General features: G+C 51.5%; 1 protein-coding gene across 1 annotated transcript in view; it reads right to left on the bottom strand.

The window, feature by feature from the left end:
* Positions 1–6,776: 6,776 nt before the first annotated feature.
* Hhla1 (HHLA1 neighbor of OC90) overlaps positions 6,777–12,893 on the bottom strand; it is a 32,223-nt gene continuing 26,106 nt past the window's right edge. Inside the window, exons 14-16 of the mRNA XM_027946448.2 lie at positions 12,684–12,837; positions 8,068–8,150; positions 6,777–6,820 (exon numbers count right to left, since the gene is read on the bottom strand). Of these exons, the coding sequence (XP_027802249.2) occupies positions 6,777–6,820; positions 8,068–8,150; positions 12,684–12,837 (281 nt within the window). The remainder of the gene's footprint in view (positions 6,821–8,067; positions 8,151–12,683; positions 12,838–12,893) is intronic.

The following is a 12,893-nucleotide window of genomic DNA, read 5'->3' as shown; positions in this document are numbered from 1 at the left end:
TCTTGAGAATATGACACCCTAAAGATTGTAAGAGGTTTGGATGATTTGTTTGTGTTCTGCTTTAGATCTTATATTTTAGGGCCAAATATGAATGATAACACAGCATGATCCATGCTACCCAGGGCTGGAGATAGGGTTGTACACGGTGAATACTGCACAAAGGGTGCTTGACCTAGGGGTAAACAGGTAAAAAACCAAGCAGCGCTCAACTCCCAAGTGTGTCCCTCACAAGGCTGCATCACCCCATAGGAAGGAAACTGCAGTGTGTTCTCTCAGGGGCATGAGTTGCCCCATGTCTTAGTGGCCCTGCACATGCAGCTAGGGCCACAGTGAGTCATTCTGCTTATGAGCAGGGCTCAGTATTGGGAAAGGCTTGTGAAGGGAGAGGACACTTGGGCTGTAGGATCACTATTGGGATCCCCTCTGGAGGGGGCACAATCACTGTTTGCTGGATGCACTCAGAAAGCAGCAGCGTGAATGCCTGGAGTCTCACTTGGTGCAGGCTCTAGCCGTCTGGCTGCTGTCGGGGCACAATGCTCTGCTTTATGAACTTGGGCTACACAAAGACCTAGGGCAGGTTGATTTTCAAGGTTCAGCCTGCTCTCTGGTGGTTCTGCAGAGAAACAGTTCTGAATGAATCCTTCCCGGCTAACACCACACTGAAAATGATGGGTGAGACTTGAGAAGTCTTCTGAAGGACAGCAGAGCTCTGATGGTGAGCGGCAAAAAGTGTTTCAGAGGAGCCCAGAGACCCCTTTGAAGTCATGCCCACGTGACATGACAGGCCGACATGACTTGGGCAATTGAGTCACTACCTGGCACCTGCTGCGTTGGGTCTTCTATTATTCTATCATACCATGCGAGATAGCTGGGTGTCTGGGCTGGGAAGGGACCTAGGCATCATCTCACCCAAACATTCATTTTACAGATGGCTGTAAAACTCACAGAGGCTCAGAGGCTGACAATTTATGGCAAAAATGTCCTGCTTCCCAGGACTCCCGACTCCCAGTCCAGTGCTAACACGTGACGAGTCCCCATAAAGGCCATCGCAGGGCCTGAATAGGTCAGTCCACAGGAGGCACAGGAGCACCTGAGGTTCAAGTTGCTCGAGTGCATTAGGAACTGCACTGACAGCGTCCAGCCTTCATGAAATGCTCGACAGACAGCTGCAGGATGGTAACAGGCCCACGGCCACCAGCTCATGCCCTGCCCGCACAGGAGTCCCCATCTGGGAATAAAGGAGGGGCTGGTGTAGTGCCAGCGACCTCTGTCCCTCTCTTCTTGTGACGCTTACTTCAGGGGTGAGAGCTCACCCAGGTGGTCCTGCAGCTCAGAAAAGGTACGGGGCTTTCCCCACCTTTTTATTCAAATGCAATTGAGCAAAGAAACAGATTATAGTTACAACCTCTACCCACACTCTAGTTCATTCCTGAAAGTAATTTAAGGGAGGAGGGTAGGGAGTACTGGCTTAATGGGCTCAGAGTTTTGGTTGAGGAAGATCAAAAAGTTCTGGATGTTGGAGACGGCTGCACAGAAATGCTAATGTGCTCCATGCTATTAAACTGCGCACTGAAAGTAACTGGAATGGTAAATTTTATGCTCCATGTATTTTATTACAATTTTCTAAAAAGTAACTTATAAGCTTTAGGACCTTATTTTTTTAATTTATTGAGTCATTCTTTGTTTCAGGCACCCCACCTAGTATGCTCCTTATACTGTCTGAGAACAACTCTGGGACTCTTTCCATCACATGCCTCACTTTCTAGAAAAGGGGCCGAGAGCTGGGAACTTGTCCACCTGCCTTCACCAAGAGGCAAAACTGCCAGGGGGTGCCCGGCCACGGCTGGGCCCAGGCTTCAACCTGAGTGGTCCCATCTGACTTGGGTTCTGCCTGTGGACATTACCCAGTGCATCAGGCCACAGCCTGGGGTTTGACAGATGACAACTTGCAGATCACAACCCCCTGGTGAGAACCAAGAAAGGGGAGTCCTGAGGCCAGCTAGAAGGTGGCAGTGTGCAGCCAGCCCCGGGCAGAGTGAGGGCACTAATCTCAGAATGTGCACCTGGGGAGGGGGTGGGAGCCAGCTTACAGCTGCATCCTTCAGTTGCTGGTCTAGGTGGGTGGGCTGATGTGGTGCCATGGAGGTTTTCCCCAGGGAAAGCCACCAGTGGCCGTCCACCTGGCCTTGCATCTCCTCACAGAAGGGCGGCTTTGGGTTTCCAGCTACAACCAGGAGTGAGGTTGGGGCCTCAGCCCTTGCCGCACCCCTCCCTCCCCGTCTCCCTGCATCCACTTCTCCCTCCACCCTCCTCTGCTCACCTCTTTCCTTCCTCCTTCCCTCCCTCTTTCCCGCCCTCCTCTTCCTTCCCCATTATCCTTCCCTTTCTCCCTCCTGTGTCCAGTCTTTCTCCCGCCCTCCTCCTCCTCCTGCCTCCAGCTGCTCTCACTGTCCAGGGAAGCAGGGGCCTACCGTGCTGCGCCCCTCGAAGGCCAGGCCGTTGGACAAGCGATGTTTGGCTCTGAGCCGATGGAGCAGAGCCCTTTATATCCCAGGAAAGACCCCCGTCGTGGGCCCCCTCCCTGCCACATACAGAAGACAGGCTTTCATGAGCCTCGGCAGGTGGGCTCCTCCGAGGGGGTCACCTAATACTATGGCTTGGCACAGGCCAAGGCCCGCCCCAGCCTCGAGGAGACCTGGGCTCTAATTAGAGAACAATGGCCTCCCTGTTTCCTGCACCAGCCTCACCTCAAAGGTTGAGAGGCTCCGGATTATGTCCCTGGGTCAACAGGGGAACCCTGGGGATGAAAGAGATAAAAGCCTCTCGGTTCTCCCACAAGGAAAGAGCTGCCTTTGTCTGGTCTCCCTGTTTCTTCAGCAAGAGGATCCGGGGCGACTCTTCTTGCCCTGGCTCTGGGTTCTCTGAGCAAGCTAAGGGCTGAGTGAAATGGGGCCTTCTAATCAGACACCTTGGGTTGCCGGTCCTGCGCCCGACTAGCAGCATGGCCTTGAGCTTGCCGCAGCTCAGCTGTGGCTTCCACATTCACTAAATGGATCTTATCCTATCAGAACGGGAGGAGGGACCCTGTGTGGTCTGTCTTGCAACCCCAGCTCCTTTCTCTCCTCCCCAGCCCTTTTGTGAGTGTCCTATTTCCTGATTTTTAACAAGGAGAACAAGCATATTGAGTGTCTAGGATGCACCACGGCGTTCCACAGGCCTTGGCCCTGTCACCCTATAGCCCTGCTGCTCTGTGGTCCCTGGAGGGAGAGGCCGCTGGCTCCTTTTCACAGACAGGAAACGTGATGTCATCAGCCTGAGGCATCTGTCCACGCTCACATGTGACAGATCATTCTTGGGGATCGCTCAGCCTGGTCAGGACCTTGTGAGCAGCTCATTCTGCCACTAATGCCTGTAGAAGGTGAAGCCAGGGCTCAGCAGCGCATTTACCAAAGACCACAGAGGGGCTTCTTCAAATAAGTAGCCCTCCTGGCACAGGGAAGCTTCTGTTTCTAGGTCGCTACTGGTGTGCAGCCCCTCAGGGGCATCGAGGGGTGAAGCTGCAGTGGCTGCAGTCCTCCCTCACTAGCACAGAGGAATGCCACCTCCTAAACTACTAAGTCCATGGGGATACAGGGCTCAGTGTAGCCAAACCCAAGCTTTCTACAAGCAAGAGCCCAGCTTCCCACATGATGCTAAAGCACAGTCACAACCTGCTTAGGCTCGCTGTTCTAGACATTTCTCGGGAATTTGAGTTTTCTTCCCATAACCTGTAACAGGTATCTGAGCACTGAGCATTTGGGCAAGATCATTCCTTTCTGCGAGAGCTGTCCTGTGCATTGTGGCATCATAGGTCACCACCCACTAGATGCCAGTAGCCCTCTCCTCCCTCACCTCCACGAGTTTTGACAACCCAGATGTCTCTAGACATTGCCAAACACTCCTGGGGTTGGAGGCAAATCACTTGATTGACAGTCACTGGGTCTCCAACATCCCTGGAACCGTGACTTGACATTCTGTGTTGATGGAATAGGTCAAGATTAAAATTTTCACAAGAACCCAGGCGTAAAAGCAGTGTTCTAAATGAGAGTTCAAGGTTACAGGTTTCATCATGATGGCAACTGAGTTTCTCACTCACATGGACCAAACCCACAACAAGCTCACCTGTGCAGTCACAGGGACACCCGCTCAAACACAGGCAGAGCCACAGCCTGCCGCCAAGAGACACAAGTTCTCCCCATCTCTCTCCTCCTCCTCCCGCCCTTCCTCTCTCCTGCCCTTTCCAAATTAGCTTGTCTTTGGGCATGAATGAAGCAGAAATGTGAGCCCCTCCACAGCTAGGAAGGGCTCAGTTTGCTGGCATTGCATGTGAAATTAGTACATGGTCCCCTCCACCAGCAGGGGCATGGACCGACATCTCTTTTGTCTCACAGTTAAGCACAAGTGGCCAGAAACACACAGATTGGATCTGTGGTTCAGTCTCTTCAGTCTCACCCCTGAGACTTCCTTGTCACCTGTCCATCACTTAAGCCAGGATGAATTCAGCTCTGGAGTGCTCAGGCCACCCTTAATCTCCAGACCAGTGAACTGTGCCACTGGTTCACTCTTGGGTCCTGTTTCCTCCAGTATCGCTGTTACTGTGGCAGATGATATGACAATAGAAGCCCTCCACCTTCCCCGTCCGTCTCCCCCCCCTCCCCCCTCCCCCTCCCCCCCTCCCCCCTCCCCCCCACCTTCCCCTCCCCCCCACATCCCCCTCCCCCTCACATGGTCCACTGAGCCTCTGTCCTTAATGCTAGGTCAGATTCCTGCACAGGCCTCAGAGGGACTCCAAATTCAGGGTTTTTAAAGGTTATGGTCATGCTCAGTCATTTCCAAAGAGTAGGGCAGAGAAGTCCACCCCAGCTCCCCCACTAGTGGAGAACACTGTTCCTGGGCTCAGACCATCCATCCATCCTTCACCTCCCTGGTGATGAGTTACTCTGTGGGGAACTGTGGAGTCCTGACAGACAAAGATCCTTAACTTCAGCTTCATCCATCAGAAAGGATCTAATCAAAGTAACCCACACCTAGTGAAAGGGACTGAGCCTTGGTTTACCTAGGTGGATGCTCCTTTGATCCTTCAAAATTTGTCATGTCTAACATCATCTTTACAAACCAGAGGGCCATTTGCAGCCCCCAAAGTCATGACAACAGGTATGTATGAGCTCAACACATGCATCAATATGAGGGTCTCTCAACTGTTCTGGAGATTTAAAAGGAAGATTTCCATGTGATGGTCAGGGACATTTCTGACTGCTTCTCTCCCCACAGTTACAGTTCTACACCCCCAGATACACCCCCAGGCTGCTAGGCACCCAAGAGTCTTTCATGGGGAAACTGTTTTGTATTTGTATTATGAAGGTGACTTTTGTCACCAGGGAGCACCAAGGGAAGTGTGTATGCAGGTGGGAGGAAGGGGAAGGGAGGAGGGGTGCCGAGCACCCCAGGAGGCACGCTGTCCTCAGCCATGAGGGGTGAAGGGTCCCTGCAGAGCCACTGAGAGAGCAAACCTGCTCGGTAATGCCCTGCAGAGTCTGGCATCTACCAGGGAGTTGGAATCTGCAGACCTGGAAACAATGAAAAGGGACCCCATACAATAAAGGGGCCCTTGGTGTGCGGGTGTGCTGCAGGCTGGCTCAGCAGGTGCAGGGACTCACACCTGTACCTTTCACAGGAAGGCCCAGTCCTTGAGCAGCTCCTGGGGAATCACTGCTAGACCCTTGGACTATCCTGACACCGTGACTTCACCTGTGGCCACACCAGACAGCTTATGTGAGCATGTACTATATAGTGGGGGTCTTCTGGAGAGGCCGGAGATGGCATGACAGTCCATACCCACTGACTGACCTCAGCCAAATCCCTGGATGCCAAGCTCTGGCCTCCCTGTTGGGCCATCCTCCATGTGGGCCTTCCTTACAGGCAGTCAAGTGCTGGCTGCACAGCCTACCTGGGCAGGAGAACCAGAAGCCCGTACCTGGGCTCCCGTGGAACTGGCTTTACCTGCCTTGTACCTTGGCTGATTTTTATCTGAATCCTTTTCCTGTACAAATGGTATGTGTGAATCTAAGGGTTTTTCTGAGTTCTATGGTCTTACTAGTAAAGCCACTGAGCCTGTGGGTGCTCTTGGGAACTCCCAGTTACAGAGGGGCACACAGAGGAGGAATCAGGATAAGATATCAATTAAAACAATGCCCTACAACGCCTCCTTTTGTAGTTTCTCATCGTCTCCTGTTTAGGAACATGGAGATTATGTAGACTCCACAGCACTGCAAGCCTGCTTAGTTACATGCAACTAAATTTTAGTTAACAATTTAGCAAGATCGTATGTGACTCTCTCCAGGATATGGTTTCAGTCTTTCTCAGTTTGTAATTTTTCTGTCTTTCCAATGTCCTCCATTTAGGTCACCTCAGGCATTATTGTGTCAGCTCAGGCTGGGCCGGTGTGCTCTGACCCTCTCCGTCAGCTTTCCAGCTATCAGGGTGGTCGAGAGCCTCATAGGAGCTTCTGGGCCACAGACATTAAGTTTCCATCCCTTGGAGGCAGGCAGGTGGGTCTGTCATGACAGCATTAGTCACAAGGCCTCTACCTTGACTACCTGTCACCAGTTCGCAGGGGAGAAAAAGTGCCACTTCTCCAAAGAACCACATTCGATGCATGGGTGATCTCGCTGGAGCCTGAGAGCTCTGCAGACGTGGCCAAGTTGGGTGAAGGTCTCGGCCTGAAGACGGGCAGGTTCTCACACTGACTCGCAGATACTCTCGAGGCACTTTTGCTTTAAGGCTGAAAGAACAAGAGTGAGGAACTGGGCACCGAGGTGGGAACACTGCAGAGACATGGCGAAACTCCGACAGCCCCAGTGACCATTTGGGATCTTCCAGAGGGCCAGCAAGGGGCAGTATGCTACGGGGAGGGGGTCCATGTCAGCGTGCAGAGGACCCAGGTGAGACCCCAGCTAGTCAGCCGCAGAGTGGAGGGAGGAGGAGCCCGTGCTGCCCCACCGTCTGCTCAGGGCTCCTTTCCAGCACCCAGCTGTTATCTCCCCGGGTTGCCTGACTGCAAACTCATCAATACTTTGCTCAGTAAATGTGATACGTTATGTGCATAGACACTTCAATGTGGCAAGGACAAAAGAAGAGCCACTGAACTATGTATTTCCAAGATATGTCTCTTTCGGAACCCCTCACTTCCAGGGTTTGGCTTCTGCTATGCCACATGAAGGTGGTGGTAGAGAGCCTGTGAGACCAAGAGACACTGCGAGGCCAAAGGAATGAGGACAGTATCTAAGAAGTGTTGGCATGGGACGCCGTTTGATGCTGTTATTTAAGGGACACAGGGAAAGTCTGAGAGGCTGAACTCTTTGTTAAAGGTAACCCCTGTTAAGACTGGGCCATGTGAGCACCCAGCTTATACCTGGGTTACAATTAAGAAGGGATTTCCCAAAGAGTCTAACACAGCTCCATGATTTTCAGGAAGCCAGAGGCCCTTGACCAGATAGATAGCCTATTAGATGGCATGATCTGACACCAAATCAGTGGTTTGGGAATCGGACCTACCAGACCAGCCACTTTTGTCTGTAGAAGTGGAGAAAAAACCCAAGTGAGTTCTGTGGGTAATGAGGCTTTGAAGCCATCAGGACAGGGAGAGGAGTTCTACTTTCAGGACGTCATGCAGCCTTCTTTTCCCATCTTCTTTGGTTGGGAATTTCAGTGTTTATCTTTCCTTCCAGTTTTTGTTTGACTTTTGAGCTTACTTACTCAGAGGCTAAGAAACTTGCCTGAGTTCACACACAGGGTAACAGTGCATGTCAGGCTGACTCGGCTTTTGTTTTCTATACCTTACGTCAAACATTAAGCTCATTGTTGGAAAATCAGAAATAGCTTAGACTCTGTTTTCTAGACTTAATGGATACCGTGTAAGCTATAGCACACCTTTGGCTCCAGGTGACAAGAAGACCTCTCAGGTTCACAGAAACCTTCCATAGGGTGCAGTGACTGCAAACTTACAGCCTCCTCAAGCTGGGTACTTACTGTGTGAGGACGACACCCTTTTCACCCTCTGGCAGATAAATGTTGCATTCTTCAGAAACCAGGAGTAATATTCCAGACAGTACCTAAAGATTTAAGTCAGAGTTGGGAGCAATCACGATCCTACCTGGCTAGGAGAAGACAGAATCCAAAGAGCAATTACATCATCATGAATGTATGGCCAACTATTCACAGCAAGGAACCCTCCATCCATCTTTAGAGGATATAGAAGGAAAGGAAGGGAATGGGACAGGGTAGGAAAAGCTCAGACTTAAGGGCCAGCCAGACTTACTTTAAGTCCTGACTTTCCGATATATAGATGTAAGGCAATAATGAAACCTACACTCACAGATTTTTTGAGGATTAGATGAGACAGCATATGTAAGGTTCCCAAGCAGTACCTAGTAGGTGCTCAATAAATGACAATGTTTTCTTGTTTGTTTCTGTGGCAGGTGGAGAGGGCAGAGTGCTGCTATTGCTAACAATGCCGGGGTGTCAGCAGGGGCTGTGGTGAAGAGGCCATTGACTGACATTAGGAAGCAGACTTCAGTGCAGCCTGTGTCTGTAGCTCACCCTAGGACCATGGGGTCTACATCTCCTTCAACCCACATCTGACATCTGATGAGCTTGGCCTAACCATGCTCTGATTTCTCCTCCGCCGCTCTCATTCCGCAACTCTACCGTACTCTTGGGCGCTCAGCAACTAACTCCCCAAGCAAAGCTCACTGTGAAGATTCCCCAGGTGATACCATCCTCCGTTTACAGGAAATGGTAGAATTGAGCAAATGGAGGCACAGAGAGTTACTGGGTTGCCCAGGGTCACTGCGTTCAACTGCTAGTGTTGACTTTAGCCTCACCGTCCAATCCAGGACAGAACCCACTGCATTCTCAGGGGACAGCCAATAGGTGAGCCCAGGGGGCAGAATCCAGGTGGCTCTCTGGAGGCCTTTAACACTGGGGACTGGGCATAAAAGGAGTAGAAAGAGCCAACAGGAGAAGGTGAGGCTGCCCCACCTTCCAGGAGTGAAGGGACAGGAGGAAGCAGGCAGCTAGAGCAGGAAGGGAAGGGCTCTGGAGCAGCTGGGACCACGGAGCTGGGCTGTAGGGAGAGTGCTTTTCCAAAACTGGAACCACCGAGGAGACCGAGCCATTCTAGAAACACTCCCCAAAGCAGAAGGGGCCCAGGGAGAAATTCCATGGCTTCTCCTGGCTCCTGCCCTCCATCTCCTGCCAGTCTCTTCCACTGCATTAGCCAATGGGAAGCTGGTTGGCAAGGCATTTTGGGAAATGCAGTTTGCACACGTGGGGACCTTCAGTACAAAGCAGGGCAGAGAAGAGGCAGGGCAGAACACAGAGGCACATGTGGAACACCACAAGGCTCCCTCTTCTCTGAGCATGGGCTCCACATACTCAAGGTGACATTTCAAAAGCAGAAGAGATGGGATGTCAGGTCTTATCAACTCGACAGGCTTCTAGGCATTTGGTTACCACAGCTGCAACATGTTCGAGGCTCCAGAGACCAGCGTGGCTGCAGAGCAGGAAGAGCAGTGAACCAACAGCCATGGCCACATCCACGCCAGCTACGTCCAGGGGCTGGGCAGGGACAGCTCGAGCCATCGTTTCATTTCATTCCATTCTCACAGTACTCTGTTGGTATGGCAAGAGTGCTGCCGCCCTTCTCCATGAATGGTGCCCTTGGACTTGTGTGACGTGTGGAACACAGGCAGCGTGGCCCAGATAAACAAGATAAGCCAAGGTTCAGAGGAATTAAGTGACAATTCCAAGGCCACATAACTTAGAAGTGGTAGAAAGTAAATTTAAACCAGGCCTCCTGGCTTCAAGCCTGACCTACCACACAGCACATGAAACTGTGTGGAAGCTTCTAGCGTTGGGGCATTTCTTTGGCCTCATCTCACTCCCCCTTGGCTTGTGTGACAATGTGCACAGCAGCAAAACCCTCTAGAAAACTCCCTCCACACTGAGGACACCCAATGACCCTGGGGAGCAGCTGCTTTAGAAACGATGCTACTATGTGTGGGGCTGACGGAGGGGGTCCCTGAAGCTTCACACCACGAGGTGGGGACTTCAGTGGTCACGACTGCAGAGACATGGCCCTCTCTGAGAAGCCCCAAAGCTGCTGTTCCAGGCCTTAGTTCACTTTGGCAGAGGAGGTGGCTGGCAGAGGAATGGAAGTTTCTTTCCTGGCATTATTTAGACATGACACAGAGCCAATAAAGCATCTCCCAGTAAGCAAACAAGGAAATGGGAACAATAGATAAATAGCGTGGCTGTTGCTGCATAAAGAATGAGGTCAGCGTTGCCTTCATGACAAGATCTGTGCTCCTCACGGAGGCTAGAGCAGCGTTTCTCACGTAGAAAAGGCTGGACGTTCTTCCAAGAAAACCAGCTGTGGAGGAGTCCTCTGGTGTCTGTCTCCAGCGGCATTGCCAGGAGCAGAACAAGCCGGGACCGTGTTGAAGCCCCTGCTGTATACACTTCCTCAAATCAGACCAGACCCTGGCTCCATGTGGAGGTGCAGCAGTCTGGACAGGGCAGGAGCCCCAGAATCCCGCCTGGCACCCAAGGCACCAGAGTTCCTAGGCATCAGGAGGGAAAGGAACCGGGGCTTTGTCACCCTCGAAGGGGAACAGTGTGTCCCAAGGAAGGTGCTAGGGACTCTAAATAGGAAACATTTCAAAAGAGGACTAGGAAAGGGAGACGATGTGGGAGGAGGGACGTTTAGGGAACCAGAGTTCAAGGATGGACAGAATGAAGGGCTGGACTTGAACCTCGGCCCGTTTTGCTTTAGATGTTCTGTGTGTTTGGATGTTCTGTATGTTTCTGGATGGTGGACAATGGGAAGTGTGGAGGGGCATCTGGAGCTCTGTGACAGGCAAAGGGAACTTGTTAGTGAAAGGCCACCTGAGTGGAGGATGTGGGACACAGCGGCTGCCATTGCTGCTGCAGCGCTGTTGATCACCCCAGTGCCCCCAGAGGGCCCCGCTGCCTTCCACCCCATCTTTGCACAGCCCATGCATTTTCCTTCTAGTGGCCTCTCCCATTTGGGGGCCTGGAAAACTCCTACTCCTCCATCGAACCCTGTCACTTAAATCCTCGGGGCTCCCCGGCATGTGATTCAGGGTCTGCCACGCACTTGTCACTCTGGTGTGGAACTTGTCTCTTTCTATTGCCAACTTCCTCACCAAGTCGTGCTGTTTCTTAATCTCAGAGGCTCTTATTGTGCAAACATACTGATTGACACCCCTCGCTCTGCCACGTGGTGTTCTTGTCCCACATTCCGCACTCCATGCGGGTCTATGGAACAACTCACACTTCAGGGAAAAGAGGGAAGAGCTCAGGTTAACAGTGGCTTCATTGCTGTGAGTTTAAACTCAAAACTTCTGACTTCCCCACCTGTTCTTTCAAGTGTGATGTTTTCCGAGGAGATATGACTGCAGGGTTTTCCTTGGACACATGACTTGGTTCTACACCAACTATCTTGTAATTCGTGTTTATGACCATTTCTTCCTCCTGACTATGCGATCTTCAGGTTCTGGGCCTATTTCTGACCCACCACCATAGCCTGGGCTTAGCCCAGTGCACAGTGGATACACTGTAGAGATGCAAAATGCATTATTGATTTAAAAAGAGCAACTGAGAAGGACCCAATAGGGAGCAGAGCCCGGGTGATGCAGAATGCTCTGCTTTGTAGCTTCCCTCTTCCTGAGGCTTGGCCTTGGCTGTGGAGAAGTGCCCAGCCTCGCACACTCCCACCCTTGAGTCTCTGGGTCTTCCTCATTACTTTCTCTGGATGGAGGAAGCAGCCAACCAATGAGGGATCCAAGTTCAAGGCCAGAAAGGGGTGACAGGAAAAGACTAAACACCTGGACTTGGGACTTGGTCCTAGCAGAGATCTGAGAACCTGCAGGATCTTGTGAGCAGACTGGGAACATGACATCAAAGATCTGAGAAGCTGGTTCCCAGGCCCCTGGAGAAGGAGTATCCATCTCTGTGATTGGTTCTGAATGTATAGTCAAAAATAAGTCCCAAATGACAGGACAGTAGGTCAGTATTGAAGGGCAGGGAAGTGTCCATGCCTGAACCTACTTAACTTAAAATGTAGTTTGAATTCTAATTTTATTTTTACAAGCTTCTATTTCCACTGGCCGGTGACTGCTAGGGATTTGTGGGAGTGGATAGATAGACCTGTGCTTTGGTTACTGTCTCCTAGAAAGTTTCCTCAGGCTGAGAACACTGGGGCTCAAGGACCACTCAAAGTCCTCAGTGGTAATGCTGCTGGGTACACGGCACCTCTCTCAGCTCATCTCGACCCAGCTCAATCCAGCTCAGCTCACGTGCACTTACTCTGTCCAATAAGTACAGCCCTGAATCTGTCCAGCCTTGGGCCTCGTTCTGGGGACCCATAAATTAATGAGGTTCCATCATGGCTCCCAAGGAAGTGACAGTCTAGTAGAGGACACATAAAAGATCCCATTCCTTGAGGTCCCCTCGTCACGGTCTTTGGGTTAGTTAATGCCTGGCTACCTTGTGGCCTACAGAGAAGCCACACAGAATAAGCAGCTTATAAATATTAAATATGTAAAGAAGCCACTGGTTACCTCATGCTCTCTGTCCTGGGGTTCCTCTGGCTCACACAGAGGCATTGCTGGAAGAAGCGGCACAATTCCATCAGGCAAGGATTGAGCTTCTGGGTGGCCAGGGTGAGAGGGGCAGCCGTCACGGCCCCCTCTTTGAGGAGCGGTTGAGGACACCCTAGAAGATGAATTTCAGACCAGTCAAGTCAACAAGAGTTTAGCCAGCACCTTCCC

Source organism: Marmota flaviventris, chromosome 15 (genome assembly GCF_047511675.1).
Source record: "Marmota flaviventris isolate mMarFla1 chromosome 15, mMarFla1.hap1, whole genome shotgun sequence".
NCBI lineage: Eukaryota > Metazoa > Chordata > Mammalia > Rodentia > Sciuridae > Marmota > Marmota flaviventris.
The sequence above is the reverse complement of the archived record's forward strand: the minus strand, read 5'-3'. Positions and strand labels throughout refer to the sequence as shown.